This window comes from Juglans microcarpa x Juglans regia, chromosome 2S (assembly GCF_004785595.1).
Source record: "Juglans microcarpa x Juglans regia isolate MS1-56 chromosome 2S, Jm3101_v1.0, whole genome shotgun sequence".
In the NCBI taxonomy this organism is placed as follows: Eukaryota; Viridiplantae; Streptophyta; class Magnoliopsida; order Fagales; family Juglandaceae; genus Juglans; species Juglans microcarpa x Juglans regia.
The window spans coordinates 3,766,454-3,790,786 of NC_054597.1; the positions used below are offsets into that span (position 1 = coordinate 3,766,454).

Here is a 24,333-nt window from a genome sequence, read left to right on the forward strand (position 1 = left end):
TTCATCCAATGATGAGATTAACTGCAGTAATGCTACTCATCATCTTTTTATTATTATTATCTCATCATTTTATGATGTGATTAAATGATTAGAGGCTATTTATTATATTTCACTTATGAGTCTATCATGTAATTTAATGTCACATCAAAAGATGTTGAGAGAATGATGATAAATTTTTTTTTTCTACTAATAAATTATGTGTCCTTGAGATGTTATTATCATTACCTACATCCAAACACATGAGAGAGAGATGTATATTATTGCAATTTAGGGACTAATTAATGGGTAATGATACCTTACATCTCCTTTACCACCTTTTTTTGTTTTTTTTCCTCTTTGAATCTAGATTATCAGAACATGACTTTCTTACATAATCTATAAAAAAATAAATTCAATCAATTAACGTAATCATATAATTTAATTAAAAATAAAATTCAATTTTATAAAACTTGACCTTCTTTAATTCTTTGAGTCAATTTTTATAAAATTAAATTTATTTTAAATTAATTTACATGATTATATTAGTTGATTGAATTTATTTTCTTATAGATTATATAAAAAAGTCATATTCTATAATTCTTAATCTAGATTCAAATAGTAAAAGAAAAAAAATAACAGCGATAAAATAATAATAAATAAGATGTAAGATATGATTATCCCTAATTAAGAATATAAAGATAATAATATTAATATACAGATTAATATGTAAACTTATTTGTAGATAACAAAACTCAGATGGATAAAGCCTGCATAGAATCTTCCATAACCGCAATCAGCCACTTGATAAAGTTGTTCTACTTTTAAGGGTCCAGGTGCTGCGTCGACAGTGACGAGACCAATTTTTTTCTTTTTTCTTTTTTTGTTGGGAGTTTATATTCTTAAACATGTCCTATCTACTTGGCACGAAGAAGTTAATAATAATTTGGCGTCATCAAAGCAAATACACTTTGATGAGAAAATATAGATAAACATGAGAGAAATGGATACAATATATATAAATCTTATTATGGTTCATACTTTTTGCGTATGGTAATTAATGATATATCTATCTTAATATGACTTCTTCGCTCGAAAAAATTGTATAGAATTTTAATTTTTTGCTAAAATATTTTTTAAAGGGTAATGTTACAGAAACCGATAATTCATCTTAATTTCTTGTTAAGATATTTTTTAAAGGGTAATGCTATAAGAATTGATAATTTAAATGAAGAATTCAACCAATAAGTGCAAATGCGCTTTTTTATTTTCTTTTTCTTTTTGTTTAATAATATTTTTATATATCTTTAAATATTTTTTAAAAATAGAAAAAAATAACAATTCATTAATATTTACTTTATTAATCATTAAGTAAAAAAATTATAAAAAATTAATCAGTCACTTTTATAGGTTGAAGTAGTATTTTCCTTTTCAAATATCTTATACTTTTGGAGCGTCACAATGCAGAACAATCTTGATAAAAGTGTTAGAAATTTGAAAGTAATTAGATTGTGTTAAGGAGCTTGCATTTATGGGCAACACATGTTAAGTACCATGTTGAGTATATACTAGGTTGATATTGGCCGTGAAATATGTGTTTTTTTTTTTTTTTGTTGTCATTAGTGTATCATCTAAGGTTGTGTTTGGGTAACACTATACTACTATTTAATATTTTATCATTATTTTTTACATATTTTTCTTTATTTTTTACTACTATTTATTATTGTTCAACATTTTATTATTATTTTTTACTACTTTTGTACTATTATTCATGTATTATGTGAGATCACTTTATTACCCAAACGTAGCCTAACTAATCAGCATAGGTTGAACATGTATTGACTTGAAACGCAAGAGGGTTTAATGATGTTCTAACGCAAGTAGAATAAGGATTATTCTAACAACTAGTTAATAAACAAAAATTAAAAGTTGAGATTGAGAAAAGATGCAACGTAGAAAGAAAATTATAAGAATATGGTTTGTTCATCAAAGTTGAACATTGATTTTGAAACCCACAAGCCGCATGCAAAATACCTAAGAAAAATCAAGATATTGAGAATTTTGATCGAAAATGCAAAATCTTAATTATTACTTAAAAATAAATATAAAAATAAAATAAGATTCTCGTAAGAAATCTGGTCCAAATCAAAAGAATAATTATTTCTAAAAATGATAATGAAATAGTACTATAAAAGGAAAAAAAAATTAAATAGATGATTTGGAGGAAAAAATGCCTGATTTCAAGGTTGAAATGAAGACTATGATGTAGCTAGTGATCATGACGTTTGATTTGCCTTTTCGAGATAGTCCAACACTATAAACGTAGAAAGAAAATTATAAGAATAGGGTTTGTTCATCAAAGTTGAACATTGATTTTGAAAACCACAAGCCGCATGCAAAATACCTAAGAAAAATCAAGATATTGAGAATTTTGATCGAAAATGTAAAATCTCAAATATTACTTACAAATAAATACAAAAATAAAAAAAGATTCTCGCAAGAAATCTAGTCCAAATCAAAAGAATAATCATTTCTAAAAATGACTGTGAAATAGTACTATAAAAGAAAAAAAATTAAATAGATGATTTGAAAGAAAAAAGGCATGATTTCAAGATTAAAACGAAGACTGCGATGTAACTGGTGATCACGGTGTTTGATTTGCCTTTTCGAGATAATCCAACACTATCAATGTAAAAAATTGTCATCTCAGCATCACCAGATCCAAATCTTAATCTGATGCGGCCAAGTTGTATTGTTTTTTAATATCAAGTTCCACCTTGATTACAAATGTGTTGGTCCAATGATTTTATCAATCTATGTGAATATAAGTTATATGTTAATAGTCATTGACATAAAAAATTCTGTGAAAAATGGATCCGTACATAATGAATCCATTTCGATGAATTTAATTCTTCACTAAAAAAAAAAATAAAACTGAACCGAACCGAAAAAGATCCGTATCCCTTCTTTTTATCCGTCCATTCAAATACCACCCAAACTTTTTGGGAGATGATAGAGAAATCTACGGTCTACGGAACGTACTCGTAAAATAGATCCCAAGCCAAACAATCCGCACGGAAGTTCATGTTCAGGTCGACATACGAAGCCCCAGTTTCAAGTCTGTTTTACCCGATAGGACCCATAAAATGTCCTTTATTTATTTATTTTTGTTTTCATATCATATAATATCTTGATTCGTTGGTGGGTAGGGGACCACGCAACACAGTCCATATATCCAAAATGGTAATAATATATTTACCCTTTATTCTGTTTTATTATTTAGTTACTTTTTTTCCTTTTATTATTTGAATTTGTATTAGAAATTTTAAAACATAACCTTTTTGTATAATTTTTAAAAAATTCAATCAACCAATTAATAGTATAATTTATTAAATGAATTTTTATAAAATTAAATTTATTTTTAATAAATTACATTAGTTGATTAAATTTATTTTTTTAAAATTATATAAAAATGTCATGTTCTAAAATTCTTAATACAGATTAAAATAAAAAAATAGTTAAATAGTATAACAGTAATAGAAAAAAAAAGAGTATCATTAGCTGCCCAAAAACATCATCACAAACGGAAGAGGGACATTTCAGTAACTTCGTAATTTAACGAAATTCAAATTAATTGGAAAAAGGTACCCCACGTCATAGATCCGTGCGTACCACCCTGATCTATCTTTATCCGTTCGATCATTATCCACTTCAGGATTCCCGGCCGTCCAATTAAGAAAAGAAAAATAAAAACTTTTTTTTTTCTTTAAAAAAAAAGAAATATATATTTATTAAATCGAAACTTAATAAAATCTTTGCAATCGCTCGCTGGCTTCCCAAATCAAACAGTTGTGTTGAAAGCAGCGTTGTTGTTGTTGTTGGGAGCTGTATATAGCTTCCTGCTTATCCTGCAAAAGCGAAAGCGAAAGCGAAAGCTTCTCTCTTCCTCTCTCTGGAACTCAACTTTCATGGCGGCTGAAGAGACTAATAAACATAAATCACTCCCTCCTTACCCAGAGGTACATCACTCTATCCCTACAAATCGCTGGGAAAGAACAAAAAGCCTTCTCTTCTAGCACTTGTTTCTTTGTTCCTTCATCATGGTTGAGCTCTGCTTGATCTTTTTCTTTTGGGTCTCCAGTGATTTGGTTGTTGCTAATTTTCTCCCCTCCCAGTGCTTCTTATATTATATAAAAAAAAGGGGTGTTTTTGAAGACTTTTTAAATACAAAATACCTTTCCTTTCGATCCTCATTGTTCTGCTTCTGACGAGTTCTAATGGATCTAAATTTGTTTGTTTGGGTTTTGCTCCTTGTACATGCAATTACATGGATCTAAATTACATGTAATTACTTCGGTTCAGTTTTTCAGTAGAATAATTCACTTATTTTAATTTTTTATAATAAATATACGATATATAGATGATAAATATAACAACTTTTAACAAGAATAAAGTAAAATAAAAAATAATAAAAATAAAAATAATAAATAATTTAAAAATATGTAAAGGTAGCGTGGGTAGCATCCTTCGAATAAGCATTTCCTTATGATCTTCGAGTCGTGGGATTCTTGATTATTTTGAAAGTACTTAAAGCAGTGAACTAAATTTTTAGTCATGCTTAGTTCTTAATACTAACCCTTCAGCTAATAACACTGACGTTTTTATTTTCAACACTCGGACAAGAGAGAAATAACAGAAGGAGGGAGTACTCATTTCTGGTAATGCTTGAGTAGCAATTCTGTGGAATTCCGATTCCAGAAAATTTTTAAAGCAATTGAAACATTGAATGACAAGAATGGCTCGAAAAAATCGTCAATACCGAAGCATTCTTGATTTTTGATACAAAGCTTGATGATCTAATAAACACCACTTTTTTTGGGAAAGTAGATTTTGCACCATCAAATTATAACGTTATTCACCATCAAAATTGCCCCTTTGCACTCCCAAATAATTGCTATCACCTTCTGTAAATTTTACGGATGATTAACGGTTTTGATAATCTGGTGTAAGTTGAAAAAATAGGTGGTATGTATTTTCCATCACCTAAGATAGATAAATGAAAGAGATAGATGAATAATAACCACTTCTGATAATGATTGAGCTTTGGAATTCCAGATGATTTTGAAAGCAATCGAAGCATTGAACGACAAGAATGGCTCCAACAAATCCTCAATAGCAAAGCACATTGAATCCACGTACGGAGACTTGCCTGCCGGGCACTCAGCACTACTCACGCACCACCTCAACAGAATGAAAGAGAGTGGAGAGCTGGTCTTCTGGAAAAACAACTACATGAAGCGGGACCCAAGTGCGCCTCCTAGGCGGGGCCGTGGCAGGCCACCAAAGCCAAAGGTCGCATTGCCACAGGCCATGGATTTGACTCCGACAAGGCCTAGGGGCCGCCCACCTAAGGACCCAAATGCGCCTCCAAAGCCACCTAAGGTGAAGGTCTCAACAGGTAGTGGGAAGCCAAGAGGGCGGCCAAGGAAGATGGCGAGGCCTAGCGGAGGATTGGGAGGACCGCCACCAACGGCATCAACAACTACTGGCAAGCCAAGGGGTCGGCCACCAAAGGCGAAGGCTCCAGTGACTGAAGTGAATGTTCAACATTAAACTCTTTGATGGTGGCGGTGGTGTTCTACGTCTTCATGTCTCTCCTTCGTAGAATTGGGTCGTGTTAGCTCTAATTTGTGTTCCATGTAATTGCATGTGCAAGGTAATGTAGCTGTTATTGAGGCTTTGTTGGATTCTAATTGTAATAGAGGATATGGCTATTCTAATGATGCTCTTAGGAGTTGTTTATTCCTGATTCCATTACATTTATTTCTTCATCGTTTTTGGGGCTAGAACTTGGGAATGTGAATGGTGGTTTTTACTTCTTGTTGCATGGAGCTGGTTTTGGAAGGTAAATTTGGGGCAGTCAACATAGTCGTGATTTAGCGGGTTGATGACTCGGAGGGAACCGTTTTTTCTTCGGTAAGACCACATGTTGTACGATAAAATTGCCTCTATGATAGGGTCTTATCAATAGCCGTAGGTGTGTCTGTGTGTTTGTAATAGGCACTTTGGCCCACTCGTGAATTGATGAATGAGCTGGTTGACAATGGTTTTTGTGGAGGTGGCTCTACTAATCGACAAATGGGTGCTTGGGGGCTTAACAAATGGATTTAACAAATCAATACATGAAACCGAAATTTATCCTCCCCGACTGTATTTGAGCATTTTTTGAGGATTTTCTTTTTATTTTTTCAATTGACTCAGTTAGTTAGCTTGTATTAACTTCTACGAAGCTATCAAAAGGTCGTTTTAGGGCAAGAACGAGCCGGATTTCAGCCATGAATGAACTCTGACCGGCTGTCCCGTCTACATGACTTCGTTGCTCTTCGGCAGATGGGCCATCGTCTGAAAGCTGATGCCATCATTTATTTGCTTGGGACAATAATCTTGACTTGTGTGTGTAGTTGGGGTATTTCTGCCATTATTGATTAGAGTGTAATTTTTTGGGCTAAGCTAGGTTGCATTAACGGATCTAAGGCACACTATTCAGGGGCATATCTCTTCTAAATGAATGTCCGAAAACGTAATTTAAATAGTTAGATTCATCACTTTTTTTTGTTTTTTTATCTAATATGTGAACTCATGTACTAGATATCAGTCAAACAAAAGGTCTATTCTATCACTCATTTGGGTTTAGAAAAAAGATATTTACAATCGTAAATTATATAATTGTCATATAATTATTTTAAAAAAAATAAATAAAATATGAGACTCATATAAAAAAAATTAATTTTTTAATAATATATTTTACTATTTTTTAAAGTGATTATATGACATTTATGCACTTCACGATTATATACAGAATTACTCGTGGAGCTGTTTTTCAAGTCATTAAAATTTGGGTAATGCTAGAGATCCAGCTCATGCTCCCGCTTCTATTTTTTTTTAATTTTTTTTACGTAGTGATTAAGAAAATGTTCTTTAATAATATTGTGAATTTTTTTCTTTTTAAAAATATTAAAAAGTTTTTAAAAAAATGATGTGAAAAAAGAACAAAATATATTTAAACTTTTTTTTCACATTATTTTTTTAACACTTTTAAATATTTTTTAAAAAAGAAAAAAATTCACAATATTATTAAACAACATTTTTCTTAATCATTAAGTTAAAAAAAAAAAAAAAAAAAGTGAGCGGAAGCATGAGCGTCCCTATCATTTTCAAGTTTTTAATACCACTCGGACCCAAAAATGCCTGACCATTTGTCTTAAACCGTGTACGCTTTTGGAATTTGAGTCTACCACACATCACAAAAATATTCTAAGGTTGGGGGTTGAACACTACGAACCATGTAGAACCCATTTTACTTTCTTTAACGGTTATGTTAATGTTTAATCAATAACAAGTTAGGAAAAATATTATTTATACTTATAATTTTATTCACATAACCATATGGATGTGTTAGACTGTTAGTTATTGAAAATGATGAAAATTTTAAAACTCACAATTTAAAATTCAAAGTAAAAAAAAAAAAAAAAAAACTACCAATAAGATAAGGCGATCACTCAATGTGTATAATATTATGCATAATAATATTATTTGATTATATGCATAATAATAATAATGATAATCAAGTTGAAAAATTCATTTTAAAAAAATAGTTATTCTACGAGAAGTCGGTGCAAAGTACATCTTTCATTTTATTAATATGATAAGTTTTGATTTATAAAAAAACATTAATTTTAAACTTTTTTAGCAAAATTAAGTATCTTCCTAATGAAATTTTTCTTAAAAATAAAAAAGATTGGCACGAAGGACAAAAGCAAAGTGAGTTTTGTTTCTCTTATTTTTGTTTTTTTTGAATCTCGTTGTTTTTTAAATAATTTGAATTGAGATTAAAATTAAAATATATTTTTTAATATTATTTTTATTTAAAATAAATTAAATATTTATTTTATTTTATGTAAAAATTAAAAAAAAATTATAATAATCTGATAAAATGAGATAAAATAAGTGGAATTGAAATAAAAAAAATAGATAAAACCCTTAACGTGTGCTGATTGGCCGAGTGCGAGGGGACAGCCCTTTCCTTTTCTTAACCCCGAACCCAAACCCAAACCCAAACCCAAACCCAAACCCGATCAAGCAATGGAAAAGTCGTCAGCATGCTTTTTCAGATATAAACCCTAACCTCTCTCCGTCATAACTCTCAACTCTTTTCTTCTATGCTTTATTCTCTTCAAGGATGTTTAATCCTCGCCCCCTTCATAACCCTACAAATCTCGCTGGTCTTTTTGCTTTTTGCCCCCCCTCACCGCCACTATCTCTGAAGCCCTAATTATTCCGCGATCGTTTTCTTCTTTTGCTTGTCCACCTGCTTTTCGTGATAATCTCTAGGTATTAATTACTCTGTCTCTCTCTGTCTCTCTATATTGATTTGTTATTGTGATTTTCTTGGGCTGTTAATTTGTATTTTGGCTTTGGTCTGATTCTCTTTCGTAAACATATGCGTGAGCCCGTGTATACTCATCTCCGTATACACTACACACACACTCACACCCACGTGTTCGTACGTGTGTGTATGCTTTCTTCGGGTTATGTTTACTGCATGCCCATACATTAATGAAATACCTGTTGTGATCTTTTAACGGCTTATATGCTCTATGTTCCTTTGATTTTCTAAACTTTGTAAGATTGGGGTCTGCTGAGGCAACGTTACATCTGTTTTTTCTTTCCACTTTATGTCTGAAAGCGAGCAGGGCATGGGTCGTATCAAAATTGTTTGGGCAATTGATTATGGCTTGGTTCTAGGATTATTTCTTCGTTTCGTTCGGTTTGGTTGGAAAAGGGATCATGGGTGGTGATAGTTCCCGGCTTTGTTTGGTTTGTGCGGAAATGAGTGCAGGGTTGGAACCCCATTATTTAGATTCATGTCCGAGTCTGTGTTAGCGTGTGCAGATCTGGTGTAACGGGTGGAATTGCTAAGAAGCTATAATAGTACTCTGGAAGGGAACTTAATAAAAAAAATAGTACTCTGGGGATGGGATCTCTTTTTCAGTTTTGGAGCGATATTTTGACGACTGCAAGAAAATGGCGTTGGACTTCAAGTCCTCCTTTCTCAATACTCTTTATTATTGGATAGTGGTCCCCAATAGTTTAGAGTCTTCTATTTCTACTTTTCATGAATTTTTATCACCTTTCCATTTGCTAGGTAGGTGGATCTCTTGTATACTTCTTGTGTATTGTAGTTTCATTCTTTTTAGCTATTTTTCGTATTGGCACTAGGTGTCTGAGAGTAGTGTCCCAACTACTCTCAGGTGTGCACAGGCCCTCAACAATGATTTTTTTTTAAGTGCACTTTGGGTGATTCAAGGGGAAGATCTCCTAGCCCTTAGAGATTGTTTGCACCCAAGGGGATTTGAACCTTGGACCCTTGGGAGCATGCCCCAAGCCCAAGACCTTTATCACCAACCCCTAGGGGTTCATCCTCTTTAGCTATTAAAAAAAACCTTATCTTATCTCATCTTATCTTATTAAAAAAGGTGAAAGGGATTTGAATCCACATTTTTCAATGATCCCTATAAATTAGGAAGTATGTTCTGGATTGTTAATGCTGAACATTGGATGGACCCAAGGGTTTGACTTCTTGACCAATTCATCCCTACTGTCTAGATTCCTTACTCATCATTAACTGCTCGTAGTTTCTTTTCGTCAAATTTTATTTTTTATTTTTTTGATGTCGGGGAGCATCTCCATGGTAGCGCCCTTCGGACCCACCCCTGCAAAGTAAACCCCTGTCCCATGCACCGCACTCTCGGAAGTTTCCTTACATGGAACTGGTTAAATCGTTGGCTTTTCACCAGGGAGTGTGGCCCCAAAGGATTGTTTACACCCATGAAGTGTTGAACCTTGGACCTTGAAGGGAGTGATACCCCAAGACCAAGGCCTTCACCACTTGGGCCAACCCCTTGGGGTTTCGTCAAGTTTTTTTTATTATGCTCATGTTGTCATATAAGATCAAATTTGCACAAGCACAGACCCCATACTGAGTGGTTCATCATGTTTTAACCAAGTAACTTTTTAAGAGGCACATGAATTGGCAATTTGGTGGGGGTGGGTTAAGTGATCTTTACAATGTTCATTGTGTGGAAATAATGAACATTTTATTTGTTGTTTTGACTGTATATATACACAGCAAAAACAACAAACACAGACACATTGGACATTAGTCTCCGGTATGTATGTGCATAATGTTTTATGGTGACATTATCTGTTAATACCTAATGTTTTACGGTGACATATCTCTTAATACCTAATGTTTTACGGTGACATTATCTATTAATAATATTAATTTCTTTCTTTCTCCTGTTTTTCCCTGGTAAATTGCAGGCTCAATTTTCTCTCTTCAAGATTATTACTTGTACTGCTGATATTATGGCTACTGCTTTGGATCTGTCCCTTGATGATCTTATAAAGAACAGAGGATCCCGTGAGAGAGGTAGAGGACGAGGTAGGGCCCGCCGTGGTCGTGGACCGGGCAGGGCACCTAATGGTGGAAGAATGCCTGGGGCAGTTCGAAGAGGTCCTCTTGCAGTGAATGCTCGGCCATCATCTTATACAATTGCCAAGGCAAGCTCAAAACTGTGGATGTCTATGCATATGCTTGAGAATCTGACATGCTTAAACAACCCAAATACAAGGGGTTCTTTCATTCAAAAATAGGGACTCAAAAACAAGAGGATCTAGAATATTATATTTATTCTTGGAGAAGCTCATTATGACTCAGCCACTAAAGTACTTTCGGTGATGTCGCATTTGTACCATTATCTCTTCAATTGATATGTACTTGGGGTTTGTTGGGTTATGCTTTGGGGGCTTTGCTACAGATCATGATGATTACATGCGGAATCTCTATTATGGTGCGTGAGTTAGAATGCTACTTCCTAGCGTTGTATGAAAAGGAGCCTTGTTTTGAAATGGAGCTCACACTGGTTGCATAAAACTGCTTTACGGTTATTGGGGTTGATGTTGAGTCCTCTAGAAACATCTGATTCGTATTATATTGTTCCAATCACTTTTGTACTTGATGACTGGTTCTTTTCACTGGAAGTTTGTGATGGATTCTCTTGATATGTGGGGACCTTCTTCGGTGCAAGATCTCAGTTCATATTCATATCATAGTTCGTGGTCTTTTTTCAAAGGAGCTTCCTTTGCTTAACTTCAGAATGGCAGCTCTCAATCTTATCATAGCACCGGTTTGTATGCAGTGGGTCAAATCCTGTACTCCCCATCTGCCATCAACTAGCTTAGTTTACTGAATTCTGATTTTGGGTTGTTTGAGTATGTTAAGTATAACATGATTCTACTCTAGCAGTTTCTTTTATGATTTGTGGGAATTTTTCTGATCTCCTGTTGATCTTGAAGAATGGTGAATTGTATATTCTGGTCATAAGCTGATGCGTCCTTTACCCCATCTGGATTCTTTTTGTATGCTTTCATCAGTCTATCCGCAGACCCAGGACTTTCCCATGGCAGCATGATTTGTTTGAAGAGAGCCTTAGAGCTGCAGGGATACCAGGGATAGGAATTGGCACAAAATTATATATTTCTAACTTGGATTATGGAGTGACTAATGAAGATATAAGGGTACAAATCAAGTCACACACTTTCATCTTAAGTGCTATATGTAGAGGATTTTCTTGAACTTCACTGAAACTTGATGTGCAAACTCAGGAACTTTTCTGCGAAATTGGAGACCTGAAACGATATGCAGTTCATTATGACAAAAATGGTCGCCCAAGTGTAAGTATTTATGTTTAATAGTTGTGATTTCATTTATGAGCTAATTTGGAACATGTAGTGGATTTCTTTTATGTACAAGTGTGGAAGATGTTTTTATATTTGGTGGAACTAGAATTTTAATATTACTTTCTACTGGAATCTCAGAGATAGGATGGCAAAGGGAAGTTCTCTTTGCATTTAGGTTTCCTAGCTTTTTTGCAGACTGCATTAGACTTCAATCATAAGTTGTTCCCATATTATGTGAGGAACTCATTTGAATTATTTGTTTTCGTTAGATTAGTGTGGAAGATTATAAAATGACTAGACACGCTTAATATGGTTAATTTTTCTGTGAGAAGCTTATGGTCATCAACAGTTCTGATTTACGTTTCTTTAGTTGTCCAGACAATGTCCTATATGTATCTGAGCTCATCACTTCATCTCTCTGGGCTGCTTTCTTATATTCCTTGGTGTGCTACTGCTTACAAATTGCTTTAACCTATCTGTCTTTGATTTCCACTCATTGGCTCAGCACACACTCTCTCCCAGAGAAGGGAGTACTATATGAATTAATATTTAAAAGATTGGTGCTGAGCCTATTCTTGATGAAAGTAACATTGATCTCACTGTTGCATAATCCAAACTCAACTATTCTTGTGGGTATATGGAATGAGAAACAAACCAAGCAACCACGTGTCCTGTGAACTAGAATTCTCATTTTCATTTAGGCCCCATTTGGTTTCACAGATAGTCTCAACCCATCTATCTTATCTCAATATCCAAACACCATTCAAATACAAACACTTTTCAATTTCAAATTTTCAAAATTTTCATCTAATCATTACCTAATCATTACAACTTTTCCAAACTTCCAAACAAAACACAAAAAATAATTCAATTTTTTAAAATCTCAAAACAAAAATAATATTAAAAAATAATATTCTAACTTTATAATATTTTTATTCGACTTCTTCTCTCCTTTTCCAAAACCCATAAAACATCTTAACTCAAACCACTTCACTACTATTCACAAACTATCTCATTATTACTCACAGATTTTTTTATTTTATTTTTATAAGTAGATTATTCATAGATTTCTTATCTCATCCCATCTCATTTGTGTAACCAAACAAGGCCTTATTCAACCACAATTTTTATAGTGTACTTTTTTTAATTGGCTCCTGAAGTCTCTGAATCTGGTACAACCAGAGATCCTAATTTGGAGACTCAGGTTTTAGAAACCAGTTTGTTATTTATGTTGTACTTTGGTGTTTATAATTTATTGGGTGGTTATACATTGGGAAGATGTAATTTTTTATTACTTGGTTACAGGGCTCAGCTGAAGTTGTGTATACCAGAAGAAGTGATGCAGTTGCAGCTCTTAAGCGGTATAATAATGTCCTCTTGGATGGTAAACCCATGAGAATTGAAATTGTAGGTGCCAATGCAGAAATGCCTGTTTCAGCTCGTGTGAATGTCACTGGAGTAAATGGAAGGAGGAGAAGGACTGTTGTTATGACGTAAGTTATTTATTTTTTACCCCCCGCCCCCCTCTCTCTCTCTCTCTCAACACTTGAATCCTAATGACAGAATGTCTTGATGATTTCATATATGATTGTAATTACATATGATGTCTATCAGTTTTGAATTTGTTTAAATTATCATGTTGAAGAGTTATTGATGGAGGCTTTGTTTCGACCATGTCTCTTTAATGCTTGGAGCTAGAGTCATCAGATGTTATTTTTCCTTTAGTTGTCTAATGGTCAATTTTTTTTCCTATCAAAGACTCAATAATTTTTCAATGATATTTTTCTGTCGATAAATTATGGCGCCTGCTGCCTGAAGATTATTGTGTCTGAACTTGTGGATATTGTATTGCGGTTTTATCTTATATTGTGGATCTTTTACATGAAGTGCTATTCTTGTTGAGAAGTAGCTTTACAATCTAACGTACCACATCAAGCCACGTCAGTTTGTAGGTTTACTTTTGTGGGATCTCTTTGTGGCTAAAGCATTTCTCTATCTTCTAACACAGTTGCAACTTGCTAGTACTCTACTGATGCTTGATGTTATGCAGGCCTGGAGCTGGTCCAATTGGAGGCTCTGCTGCTGTTAAGCGTGGCTCTGGGTAAATCTTTAGCATGCTAATACATTTTTTCTTCCATACAGACATGTTTTTGCCTGTTAATATAAATTTGTATAAAAAATTATCGAGTTCACATTTTCTTAATTATTTGGTATTCTTTCATGTATGATTTGCTTTGGTATTCTTTCGTCATATATGATAGGCATGTTTACTTTATTTTCTATGATACCTCATGCTTTGCGTATTTCATACCTTGCTCAAATTGCAATGAAGTATTGAAGGCTATGTTACTTATTAGCTAAGAAATTATATCTTACAAACTTGTCTGGGTGGAAACTAGGCCTAGCTGAGCTGAGTACCAGGGTGTGTGCTGGTTGAAGTTAGATTAGTCACGACTAAACTTGAGTTTGTCGATTGTCAGTCCAGCTGACCTTATTCATGTTTAAAAGAAGATATCGTAGGCTATGCTGTTTGTGTTTGAGAACTTCGACTAAGATGGGGGGAGAAGAAGCTAATCTCACTATGTTGTCAATTATATAGGCTTTGGATTATATCATTTGCATTAGCTTCTTTTCATGGAAGAACTGCTGAGTTTAGTCTCACTTTGATGCCAATTATTTTGTTCTTGCTGAAATTACAATTATTGACTGCTTCCATATCAGCACAGCTAGTATAGAGATTTGCTACGCTACTAACATGTTTCTTATCTTGTTGCAGTCGGAATCGTCTTGGGGGTACAAGTAGCCGTGGCCGTGGCCGTGGCAGTGGCCGTGCTCAGGTACAGGATCTGGGTCGAGGTCGGGGTGGGAGCCGGGTCCGGGGCTGGGGCCGTGGCCGAGGCCAAGTCTGGGGACGGGGGCGTGGCTCTGAAAATAATCAACCTGTTGAGATGTCTGTTGATGAACTTAACGAGGACCTGGATAACTATCATGCTGTAGCCAAACATACTTGAATTTTCAAGCCGTGATAGCTGGGGAAACTGCTCTGGAATTAAGCATATCAGTAGTAGCTATGGGAGCTGTACAAATTGTATCTTTCTTTGTTGGCTTATATCCTTTTTGTTGCTTGGAGCTGTAGATTGCGGGGTGTTTAAGCGTTAATCAAACTGTTTGAAGATTTTTAAAAAAGTTGTTTTGTTAAAAAATTTACATATTTTAAAAGATTTTTGTGCTTCCGCAAACCTTATTTAGTTATATATATTATCAATTTGTTGTAGATGTTTGAATTTTTGTATGCCAGTCAGACGTGAGTTGGCTGTCTAATATTATTGTGACTAGTTTGGGCCTTCCAACTCCAACATTCAATCGAGCAATGATGATATGGCCCATGGTGCTGAGCATGACTCATGAGCTTTTTTGTCTTTTAGCTTTGCTATTAATCATCCTTACGCACTTTGTTTATTTTAATTTTTCTTATTTTATTTTATTTAAGTTAATTGAGTTTTTCTATTCATCACATAGGTTTAAGAGAAAAAAATAAAAAATAAAAAAATTATGTGGTGTGATGTTAGGATGAAGAGTACTTTTTCTTTTACAACAGTTCGACCTCTCGGTTGATTTTATTTTTTATTTTTTCATGGATCATATGAAACGCAAAATCAGGATTAAGTTTGCAGTTCTGGGCTTAGCGTCAATGGATCAGAAGAAAAGAGAGATTATGAGGACTCTATTTTTAAAAATTTAATATCGAATAAAGATAAAAAACAATAGTCTCATTAATTAATTTATTTTTTCTCTATATTGGTACCTATCGAATAGTTTGCATTTTCTATTCCTCATACAGCATTTTTCTAGCTTTGTAGTTTGCATTTTGAAAGTATAAAATGGAATCTCCATAAAACTCAACCCCCATCGGAACTTAGAGCAAAATAATGTGTTCTTGCCAAGAGCCCCCATGTGTCACTTGGAATAAAATAAAACAACTACAGTAAGTAGTTGTTAATGTAAGCAAATATAGTGTGTTTTTTCGCATTTACTACAACATTTATATTATAGCAAAGACAAAAGGTTCTCCCAATCTTGAGAAGCCGTGTAAGAATGCTTTTGATATTTTTCTTTTACAGATATTTTATCAATTTTAAGGAGCCGGATGAGAATGCTCAAGATAGGAAATTAGGGGTTATGAAACGTGCTGCTTTTTAACCGCCCACAATGTTCGCCAAGTTTGCACATAGTCTTTGTGCAAAAAAACCTATTATATTTTAGTGGAAAAAAAAACATATTACTCAATTTCATATTCAGCGGACAGGTGATCTTTTTGTTGGTCCATACCGAGGAAAAAAAACCTCATTTTTTCTCAATTGCAATGAATATCAATGTCAGATGAAGCCCAAAATACATTCACGCCCTTTCTTCAGCTTGTTTTGTACAAAATTGAATGGACCATTTTCTCTAAACTACCCTACTCATTAACCGAACAATGAAAAGCTCCTCCAAGCACCATCTACCTCAAAATTTGGCATATACCACCCAACTACAAGAATACTGCACTCCATATTAGAACTCCGACAATAATGAGGACGCTTGTTAAACCGCTGCTGTAAATGCTGTGGCCTGAAGAATCCGAACTTGTGGAATTCATGGATGGGGCTGTGATGTTTACCAGGGAGCCATTCTTGCCAACACTGCATGCACATTTCAATGTAACAAATTAAACATTTCAATTCCTCTCATCTATGACTTTGCTCTACATGAATTGCTTTACAACTTGAAAAGATGTTAAGGTTGGTCATCAAGTAATTAGAAATTTACCTTCCTGGAAATATACAAGAACCATGACCTACAATCATTTAAACAACAAATGTTAGAACTTAAAAAAAGCATTATTAAGTCACATGACCTGAGACCCACATAGAAATCAACTGAAGAAACAAATGAGAAGAGACATGTTATGTTGCCTTCTTTACAGGTGTGTGATCTTACTTGGATCTGTGGTTGTGATCGCAGCAACCCCATTGAAGTCACATGACCCGGAATCCTTCCCCATCTGATGATAGTATGTGTCAAAAGCATACGTTGCATGTGCAAGCACATTGTCTGGTTCATAGCATGGTTTTCCCTGCAACAGTGGTGAGCAATCCACCTTGCCTGGTCCGCAAGCCCAATCTAATGCAGCCTGCAGCATCTTTGAGTCAGCACCATCCCTGGCAGTACAGTAAGTTTGGTTCGACGTATCATTTGCTAATACCATTCCTGATCCTGTCAAGTGTAAAATGTAAATGGGTGATCCATTTGCATCGAACAATCCCCAGTTCTTCTCTGAGACCGGTCCAAGTTTCATATCCTCATTATAGAGCTCGTAAATATAGGTACTAACAGCAATTCCAGGGTGTTTTGGAGTTCCAGTTTTGTTAAGCACATGCCTTATCAAATTGCTGTTATAAGCATTGGCATTTTCTACTGTTGCATCGGGTTCATTAGAATCGCCTTTTGAGGGCCAGCCAGATTCTGTCACCATCACAGGAATGTTGGTAAAATTTAGAAAAGCCATTGCAAAGTATGCTGCATCCACCATTGCATCAAATACATTGGAGTAATGGAGAAGAGTATTAGCATCGACAGCTTCTTTATTTGGAGGGAGAGGCTTGAAGAGTGCATAATCTAAGGGAATTACTCCATTTGATTGCATATAGTCATAATAAGGGTATACGTTGAGCATGAAAAACGAGCCAGTGGACTGCAAGAAATTGAACATAGGAACCAAAACCGGATTCCATGTGTGATTAAAGAAGGCTTGGGAAGGAGGGAATGAATCAAGGATAATAGATGAAGAAAGAGGTGTTGAAACTTTAATTTGACGGTCAAGATTAGACGCCACAAGTGCAGAATGAATGAACTTGAGGGCATTGACGAGAACTGTGGCTGCATTTGGAATGGCCGTTAGTACCTCAGAACCAACAGATATGGTTGTGATATTGGTGGCTGGGTAATGCGCTACAACATTGTGGGAGACCCAGTTAGCTGCAGTGGAATTTGATTGGCCAATTCCAAGGAGCTGTTCATTAGGGACAGAGACCATGACTTGGATGCCCGTGTTTGCAAGTGCAAGGAGCATGGCACGGTCGGCATTGTATAGGCGGACATGTCGGATTTGCTGGGCTTTGAGGAGGGCTACAACTTGAGTTGGATGAGGCATGTCGGAGAGGTCTGTTCCAATGTTCACACCAATAAATGCATCTGCAAAATGAAACAAAAACCATTGTAATCTTGCATTTATTTCAAACATAAATCTCTCATAGGTCGTACAAATAACATGATTTGATCATGCATATACAAACAACATTTGAGAGGGCAAAGGTTCTGGAAATTAGAGCCAACCACCCCAACTAGACCAAATCAAACTGTTAAATCAATGGTTTGCCTTTTTCTAAACGATGAGATAAACAAGGCTCTCAAAAAAGGAAGTATCGGCAAAATACATGTAAGCACAAAATTCAACAGAACTTGCAGCTTCTGAAGCTATGGATAAAAACCTAAAGCAGAAAATCATGGCAGTATTAAAGACCACAACCCCAACCCATGTAGAAAAGAGACAATTTCAAGGAAAGCATCCATAACAATATTTTTTTATTATTTGTGTAAAATTTAGTTCAAAGGATCAGGTTGGACTGCTATTATTTTATTTTATTTATTTGTTTGTGACCATTTATAATTGGCAAAAAACCATAAACTTTTTGTTTTCCTTTTCTTTTTTTCTTCCATTTGAGTTGGTGGGGAATTGGTCCCCCGAGATTCACCCCTGGACTGGAAAAATAGACATCATACTCCGGGAAGCAGTATGATATGGTCACAAAATGCAGCACCCATTTCTCCAATAACTTCTAGGTCCTAGCTCAGAAAAACCAAGTTCTAAGTTCTAAGTAGTGCCTAAATTCTGCAACCTTTGACCATTTGCACTACCAATGGACAGGCTACTAACAAAGAAAATATATGAGTAGTGCTACACCCACCAAAGGGTAGCCCGAGGATGCTGATCCCAATTAAATGACCCATTAGCTGGCAGGCAATTAGACAAAAAAAAACAATGCTGATCTCTCTGTTTTTTATAAATCTTTTACTGCATAAAAAGAAGGAAAGGGACATTATCTCCATAGGGGGCCATGGCATTCATGTTCACCAGACTCTCTGTTCTACATATATACGGATATGTATGGAACATATTTTATTACTGTTATTACTCGTAAAAGAGAAAAGCAAAGGCCACCCGCCTCCTTGCACTTCATAGAATAAGTATAAAACAATTCAACAATCTACTTCCAGATAATAATATTTAAACCCCCCCCCCCCCCCCCCCCCCCCCCCCCCCCCCCCCCCCCCCCCCCCCCCCCCCCCCAAAAAAAAAAAAAAAAAAACTCTCCTATCCTTTATTTCACTCTTTAATGTCTTACCTACCAAACCACCAACACACACATCTCAGTAACAGGAAGAGTGAGAGAGAGAGAGAAGCCATTTTTTTTTTTTCAAACATCCGCCAATGCCTATCTAGTATATATGCCCATATAATTATCTCTAACAAATAAATATATATGCCCTTAATATTGAAATCCTCAAAAGGCTCAACGAAAGGAGGGTTACTAAGATCTCAAAGAGAACACACATGATGATTCAAAAAAAAAAAAAGAGAGAGAACACACATGCAGGCAATGTAAAATATATCACAAACTAAAAGAAACAACGGGTTGGGTACTACGACCATAAGCGAAGTCTAAAATCAAAACTATTAAAAAAGTCACCTTCATCAGCTGCTACTGCAGAAGCTGCTAACAGAAGAAGAAGAAGGATAACCACAGCCATCGATTCCTCAGTGGGTAGTTGGGAATTCCTGAAGACGAGTGAAGAGTTGAATCTGAAGAAACCCAACAGAGAAGAAGAGAGATAGAGAGAGAGAGAGATTCAGTGAGAGCATGGGAGTGGAAGAGAAGACCCCTAATAAATGAACAAAATAAAGTGGGGCAAAGGTGTGGGAAATATAATAAAGAAAGAATAATAGTGGTGCCCACAAAACACGTGGAAAGTTATTTCTCCCTGGTTGATCTGACGGCTTAATGAATCATCTGCAGGGTTTTTACAGTAAACAAAGATTGAGCAGTTCTGAAAGGAATAGATGCCCAATGGCCAAGGAATGAGTCTGGCTGGAAGGGATAGCCGTTGCAAGCTTTTTTTTCAGTTTTGTTGGTACATTGATTACCTTGGAGCATTGTGTTTGCACATAAATATGATACGTTTTTTACGAGGATAAAAACTGGGGAAGTGGGGCTCCTCCGCGCTGCGTGCAAATAGACAAAGAACAGCTTCAGTAGGGACAAACGAAATGATCCAGATCGCTTCAACGGTCATATTTACCGTCCTTTATTATGTCCTTATTATTATCATTGGTACTTAAAATAAAGTAAAATAAGTACTTAATAATTTTCAAGATTTGTTTGACATCAGATTACTCATAATTGCAATATCATAAATATTTATACACGGTTTTTTTTTTTTTTTAAAGAAGAAGACAAGTACTTTAATTTTATTGATTATTTTTATTTATGATGAAAGAAAACTGTAATTACAAAAAAATGGAGAAAATAAATAAGCAAAAAACCAAAATCCAAACATCAAAATTGCTAAGACAAACTAGTCATATTTCATTATTTTAAGATAAACAGTAAGAATGTTTCAGAACATTATTTGTTTCCTTAAAATATGTGTTTCACAAGATTATTTTCTAGGAGTTTCTTGGGGATTTAACCCCGGAGCCATGGCACATCGTCCCATGCCAAGGTAGTGTGGAGAGTACTTTTTTTTTTTTTCTTTAAATATTGGCAAATATATATGATATATTTTGAAAGAAATTAGTTGGAAAATGTGGGGTAGATTTACAAAAATCAGAAATACACTTTCTCAACAAAAAAAAAAAAAAAAAAAAAAGTGGGGTGGATTACTTAAAGTTTGATTAATGAAGTATTGCGGTTTATTTAAAAAAAAAAAAAAGAAATACACTTTCTCTAAAACTGTGTTGATATATGATTTTGAGCAGATATCCAAGACAAACTATTCATTCTCCCATGAACAACAGAAATATGAAGAGGAAAGCGGGTGGGAAAGCAGGGTTGGATGGATGGGAGAACAGGCGTGGTTTCATGAAGTTTAAGCATATTTTTTTTTAGGGCTGAGAAATTAAGCCCCGTTCGGATATAGAAATGATTTCATCTCAACTCATCTCATTCCATCTCATCTCATTATTACAATTTTATTAAATTTTTATATAAAATATAATAAACAATTCAATTTTTTCAAGTCTCAAAATAATAATAATATTAAAAAATAATATTTTATTCAACTTTCATCTAAAATCATCTCATGTCATTTCACTATCCAAGTGTGACCTAATTGGTAGTTGTGATTTAACTTAATATCAAGTTGTTTAATGTGCTTTTCATCCTTGTGCTTTTAATTTGATCAAATTGATGCTTTTATAAAAAAAAAAAAAAATGTTATTAAATCCCTTGACATGTGGGCTTGGCATGTCACGCATAAAAAAAAAATTAGAAAAACTTTAAACAGCTTTTTAGAATTTAAAATATATAATAATTAAATTATTTTCTAAAAGATTTTCCCCCATGGCCTTGCACATCCCTTAGCAAGAAGGTAGCGACACATATGAGAAAAAATAATAATTCAAATAATTTTATGAAGAAGGAATTTTTGCAAGCCCACAAGCCCAACGTGTCAAGAAATGTGGTATTAAATGATAAGTTTATAAGTGAAATATAATAATTAGTCTTTAATCATCTAATATTACATTATAAGATGATGAAAATTAAGATAATGAGTATTATTACTCTTTTACAAATTAGGTTGAATTTTTTTTAAAAGACTAATTTAGCCTAAAATTTTGGCGAACATTTGTTAAGCACGTAGGATGTATAAACTTTTTAATAATCTAATTTTAAATATTACCACATATGCGAGAAGTATATAATTTATAATGATATTAAAATAAAAAATTCTATTTATAAACTATTGTGGATAACACATCTAAGAGAGTGCATGCATCAAGCATACATAAAAGACTGTTAATAACACTAAATCAATCTAACAGAACTCAAAGCATTAATTAGCACAATAGCTAGTTTTTTTTTTTTTTTTTTTTTCCCAACATTGAGACATGTATAAGCTAGCTTTTAATCACTTATTATGGAGCCAGTTTAGACACTCAGAACACAACACATGCTCTCCAAAAAAAAAAAAAAAAAAAAAGGAACACGACACACATACGAGGATGGGCACACCGCGACATTATTACATACATGCAAAAACTTATAATTTCAGGGCCTACAGAGGTACTCAGGACAAAGGTAAGCATCCAGGCCTTGGGACATCTAAACTGCAAAGTCCACATAATTTTCAAGGCGAGCTACTTGAGTCTATTTTGTGGTTTTCAAAACCTTATTTTGAATTTTATGAATCGAACCTCTTTCAGAGTTATATGATTATATCCATGTTTTTATGCCTTTTTTCAATTTCAATATTATAATTTTTGTTAATTAACTAGCGGCCATAATAATTTTAATTTTATTCGAACTGAAAAAGATAATGCGAGGGGTGTTAAGTTCGGATTTCCGAAGAAAACCCACCCCGGACAAGCTGGAAAAAGTCTTTAGAGGGAGGGGGAAATAGTAGAGAACAGAGTGGGTAGACTTATCTTTTAAAGTCGGGTGGACGTGGCAAGAAAGAACCTTGTCATTGGCCTTATAAGATATTAGCTTCCAATTGCTTGGGACAAAAAGGTTTTGGAAAAAGCTATAGTAGAATCTGCCTGGCATCTTCGTCAACTCATCATTATAATTTTTTTAAATCTTAATATAAAATATAATAAATAATTTAATTTTTTCAAATTTTAAAATAATAATAATATTAAAAAATAATATTCTAATAATATTTTATCATCTCAACTCAACTCAATTCGACATCCAAATACAGCCTTACTCTCAATACTTTGGCGCCTTTTCAATTGCTTAGGACAAGGAGTTTAATATCGAATAAATATTTAAATTATAATTAGAATTAAAATAAATAAAAAGATAAAAATTAATATTTTAATAGAATAATAATAGATTTAGAGAATTTGTTATTTGATGTTGAAAAGTGACTAGATAAATTTATAAAAGTAAATTCTCTAACTAGTCAAATTTTATTGAGGCCACTACTAACACTCTTAATTCCCATCTAATTTGGGTTTTTTGACATCCTCCTGATCTAGTGTAAGATACAAAAAAGGGAGGAAACAAAAGAGAGAAAAATTGCAGTGGCATGGGATTAAAGGTTGCACTGAAAAGAAGATCCATGTGAACTATGACGACATTTATTTTGTTTTATTTGTAGTTTTTAGAACTTATCATGATTGGTAAGTGATCGACGTATTACTTGTGGGGTTAGTGACAGAAACTAATTTCGCTTTTGAAATAACATGAAGGCCCCATGTTGGTGTATTTGGGAAAGAAGAACATGGGCAATGTAAATCGATCGTCATAGGTAATTCAGCATTGCTTGATGCATGCATGCGCTGGCTTATATATTTTTGTAAGAGATGAACCCGCCTGGCCTATGTAGCCAGCTCGTTTCGGATACTGGCATTATCATTGGCTGCATAGATAGCTATTCGGGAAGCAGCTTGGCCTTTTTTTGGATGGCTTCTTGGTGGGTTTTAATTCCTTTTCCCCCTGCAGATGTTTGTACTTAAGTACGGCTAAATACTTCAAGCAACGAAGAACACTTTACGCTTAACATGAACAAACCAGTGAGTAGTTTTGGGAGCTTTAAGGCGCTGACATAGAATAATCGTATAATCTTGTCAACCACCCATCACTTGCCCTTAATCTAATGCATCAGATACAAGTATATTCTCGGGAAAAGAGAGACGCAGAGAGAGAGGTTCCGCAGAAGATAACTTTGAGCTGAAGGTACCCGGAGCAGGATAAGGCTTGAAAGCGCATGGGCTAAGGCCGGACCCAATATGCTTTTTGTACAGAAGTCGAAATTATGCATGGGCTCAGCTTTAGCCTAAGCTCAAGCTCTATGGATGTCAATCAACCCAATGATCCAGTAGACCTTTAATAGGATCAAGAAAGAAAAGCTCCTAAAAATCATTCAATCTGAGTTCTTTTTTTTTTTTTTTTTTTTTTCTCTCTTGGGTCCGTTTCTTTCCTTCCGCAAACAACTCGATAATTACATTTTTCAGGGGGAAAAATCAACTTTTATTTGATTCGGCAATGATGTAATTTATGATTTAAAAAAAATATTAGTCGAATTAATCATTCCCAACCCGCGACAAAAGAAACAGAAAAAGCTTTTGAGGAACCTTGAATCATCATTAAATTGATAAACCATATTTAAAACATTTTAGTTTTTAGATTTTGTTTTGTTTTGGTGCGTTTCTGACATCGAAAGGAGTGGGAGCCAGGTAAGCCATGCTGCAGACCTCAAAAGGAGCCCATTTTTTGTAGCTTTGTC

The 24,333-nt window shown here is 34.4% G+C and overlaps 3 protein-coding genes across 3 annotated transcripts; 2 read left to right on the forward strand and 1 right to left on the reverse strand.

Moving 5' to 3' along the window:
* Positions 1-3,784: 3,784 nt before the first annotated feature.
* LOC121252326 (HMG-Y-related protein A-like) lies at positions 3,785-5,778 on the forward strand. Its single transcript, XM_041151932.1, has 2 exons — positions 3,785-3,995; positions 5,092-5,778. The coding sequence occupies exons 1-2, from the start codon at positions 3,945-3,947 to the stop codon at positions 5,587-5,589; spliced, it is 549 nt and encodes a 182-aa protein (XP_041007866.1). The 5' UTR covers positions 3,785-3,944; the 3' UTR covers positions 5,590-5,778.
* A 2,317-nt stretch (positions 5,779-8,095) lies between these two features.
* LOC121252277 (THO complex subunit 4D-like) lies at positions 8,096-14,997 on the forward strand. Its single transcript, XM_041151843.1, has 7 exons — positions 8,096-8,367; positions 10,360-10,599; positions 11,473-11,616; positions 11,704-11,772; positions 13,084-13,271; positions 13,829-13,879; positions 14,555-14,997. Exons 2-7 carry the CDS (start codon positions 10,405-10,407, stop codon positions 14,787-14,789), a joined length of 882 nt encoding a protein of 293 aa, XP_041007777.1. The 5' UTR covers positions 8,096-8,367; positions 10,360-10,404; the 3' UTR covers positions 14,790-14,997.
* Positions 14,998-16,156: 1,159 nt separating this feature from the next.
* On the reverse strand, positions 16,157-19,776 carry LOC121252211 (glucan endo-1,3-beta-glucosidase 2-like). The gene is made up of 4 exons (XM_041151740.1): positions 19,569-19,776; positions 16,759-18,012; positions 16,588-16,615; positions 16,157-16,460 (listed from the first exon to the last, which is right to left on the reverse strand). The coding sequence occupies exons 1-4, from the start codon at positions 19,627-19,629 to the stop codon at positions 16,310-16,312; spliced, it is 1,494 nt and encodes a 497-aa protein (XP_041007674.1). The 5' UTR covers positions 19,630-19,776; the 3' UTR covers positions 16,157-16,309.
* Between the last annotated feature and the right edge of the window lie 4,557 nt (positions 19,777-24,333).

Bases quoted from the DNA above. Each gene is read 5' to 3' on its own strand.
- LOC121252326 (XM_041151932.1), top strand. From the start codon at position 3,945: ATGGCGGCTGAAGAGACTAATAAACATAAATCACTCCCTCCTTACCCA. The intron at 3,996-5,091 runs GTACATCACTCT...TTGGAATTCCAG, and splicing joins CACTCCCTCCTTACCCAGAG to ATGATTTTGAAAGCAATCGA.
- LOC121252277 (XM_041151843.1), top strand. From the start codon at position 10,405: ATGGCTACTGCTTTGGATCTGTCCCTTGATGATCTTATAAAGAACAGA. The intron at 13,272-13,828 runs GTAAGTTATTTA...GATGTTATGCAG, and splicing joins AGAAGGACTGTTGTTATGAC to GCCTGGAGCTGGTCCAATTG. The intron at 13,880-14,554 runs GTAAATCTTTAG...ATCTTGTTGCAG, and splicing joins GCTGTTAAGCGTGGCTCTGG to TCGGAATCGTCTTGGGGGTA.
- LOC121252211 (XM_041151740.1), bottom strand. From the start codon at position 19,629: ATGGCTGTGGTTATCCTTCTTCTTCTTCTGTTAGCAGCTTCTGCAGTA. The intron at 18,013-19,568 runs GTGACTTTTTTA...TTCATTTTGCAG, and splicing joins TGCAGTAGCAGCTGATGAAG to ATGCATTTATTGGTGTGAAC. The intron at 16,616-16,758 runs GTAAGATCACAC...AAATGATTGTAG, and splicing joins GATCACAACCACAGATCCAA to GTCATGGTTCTTGTATATTT.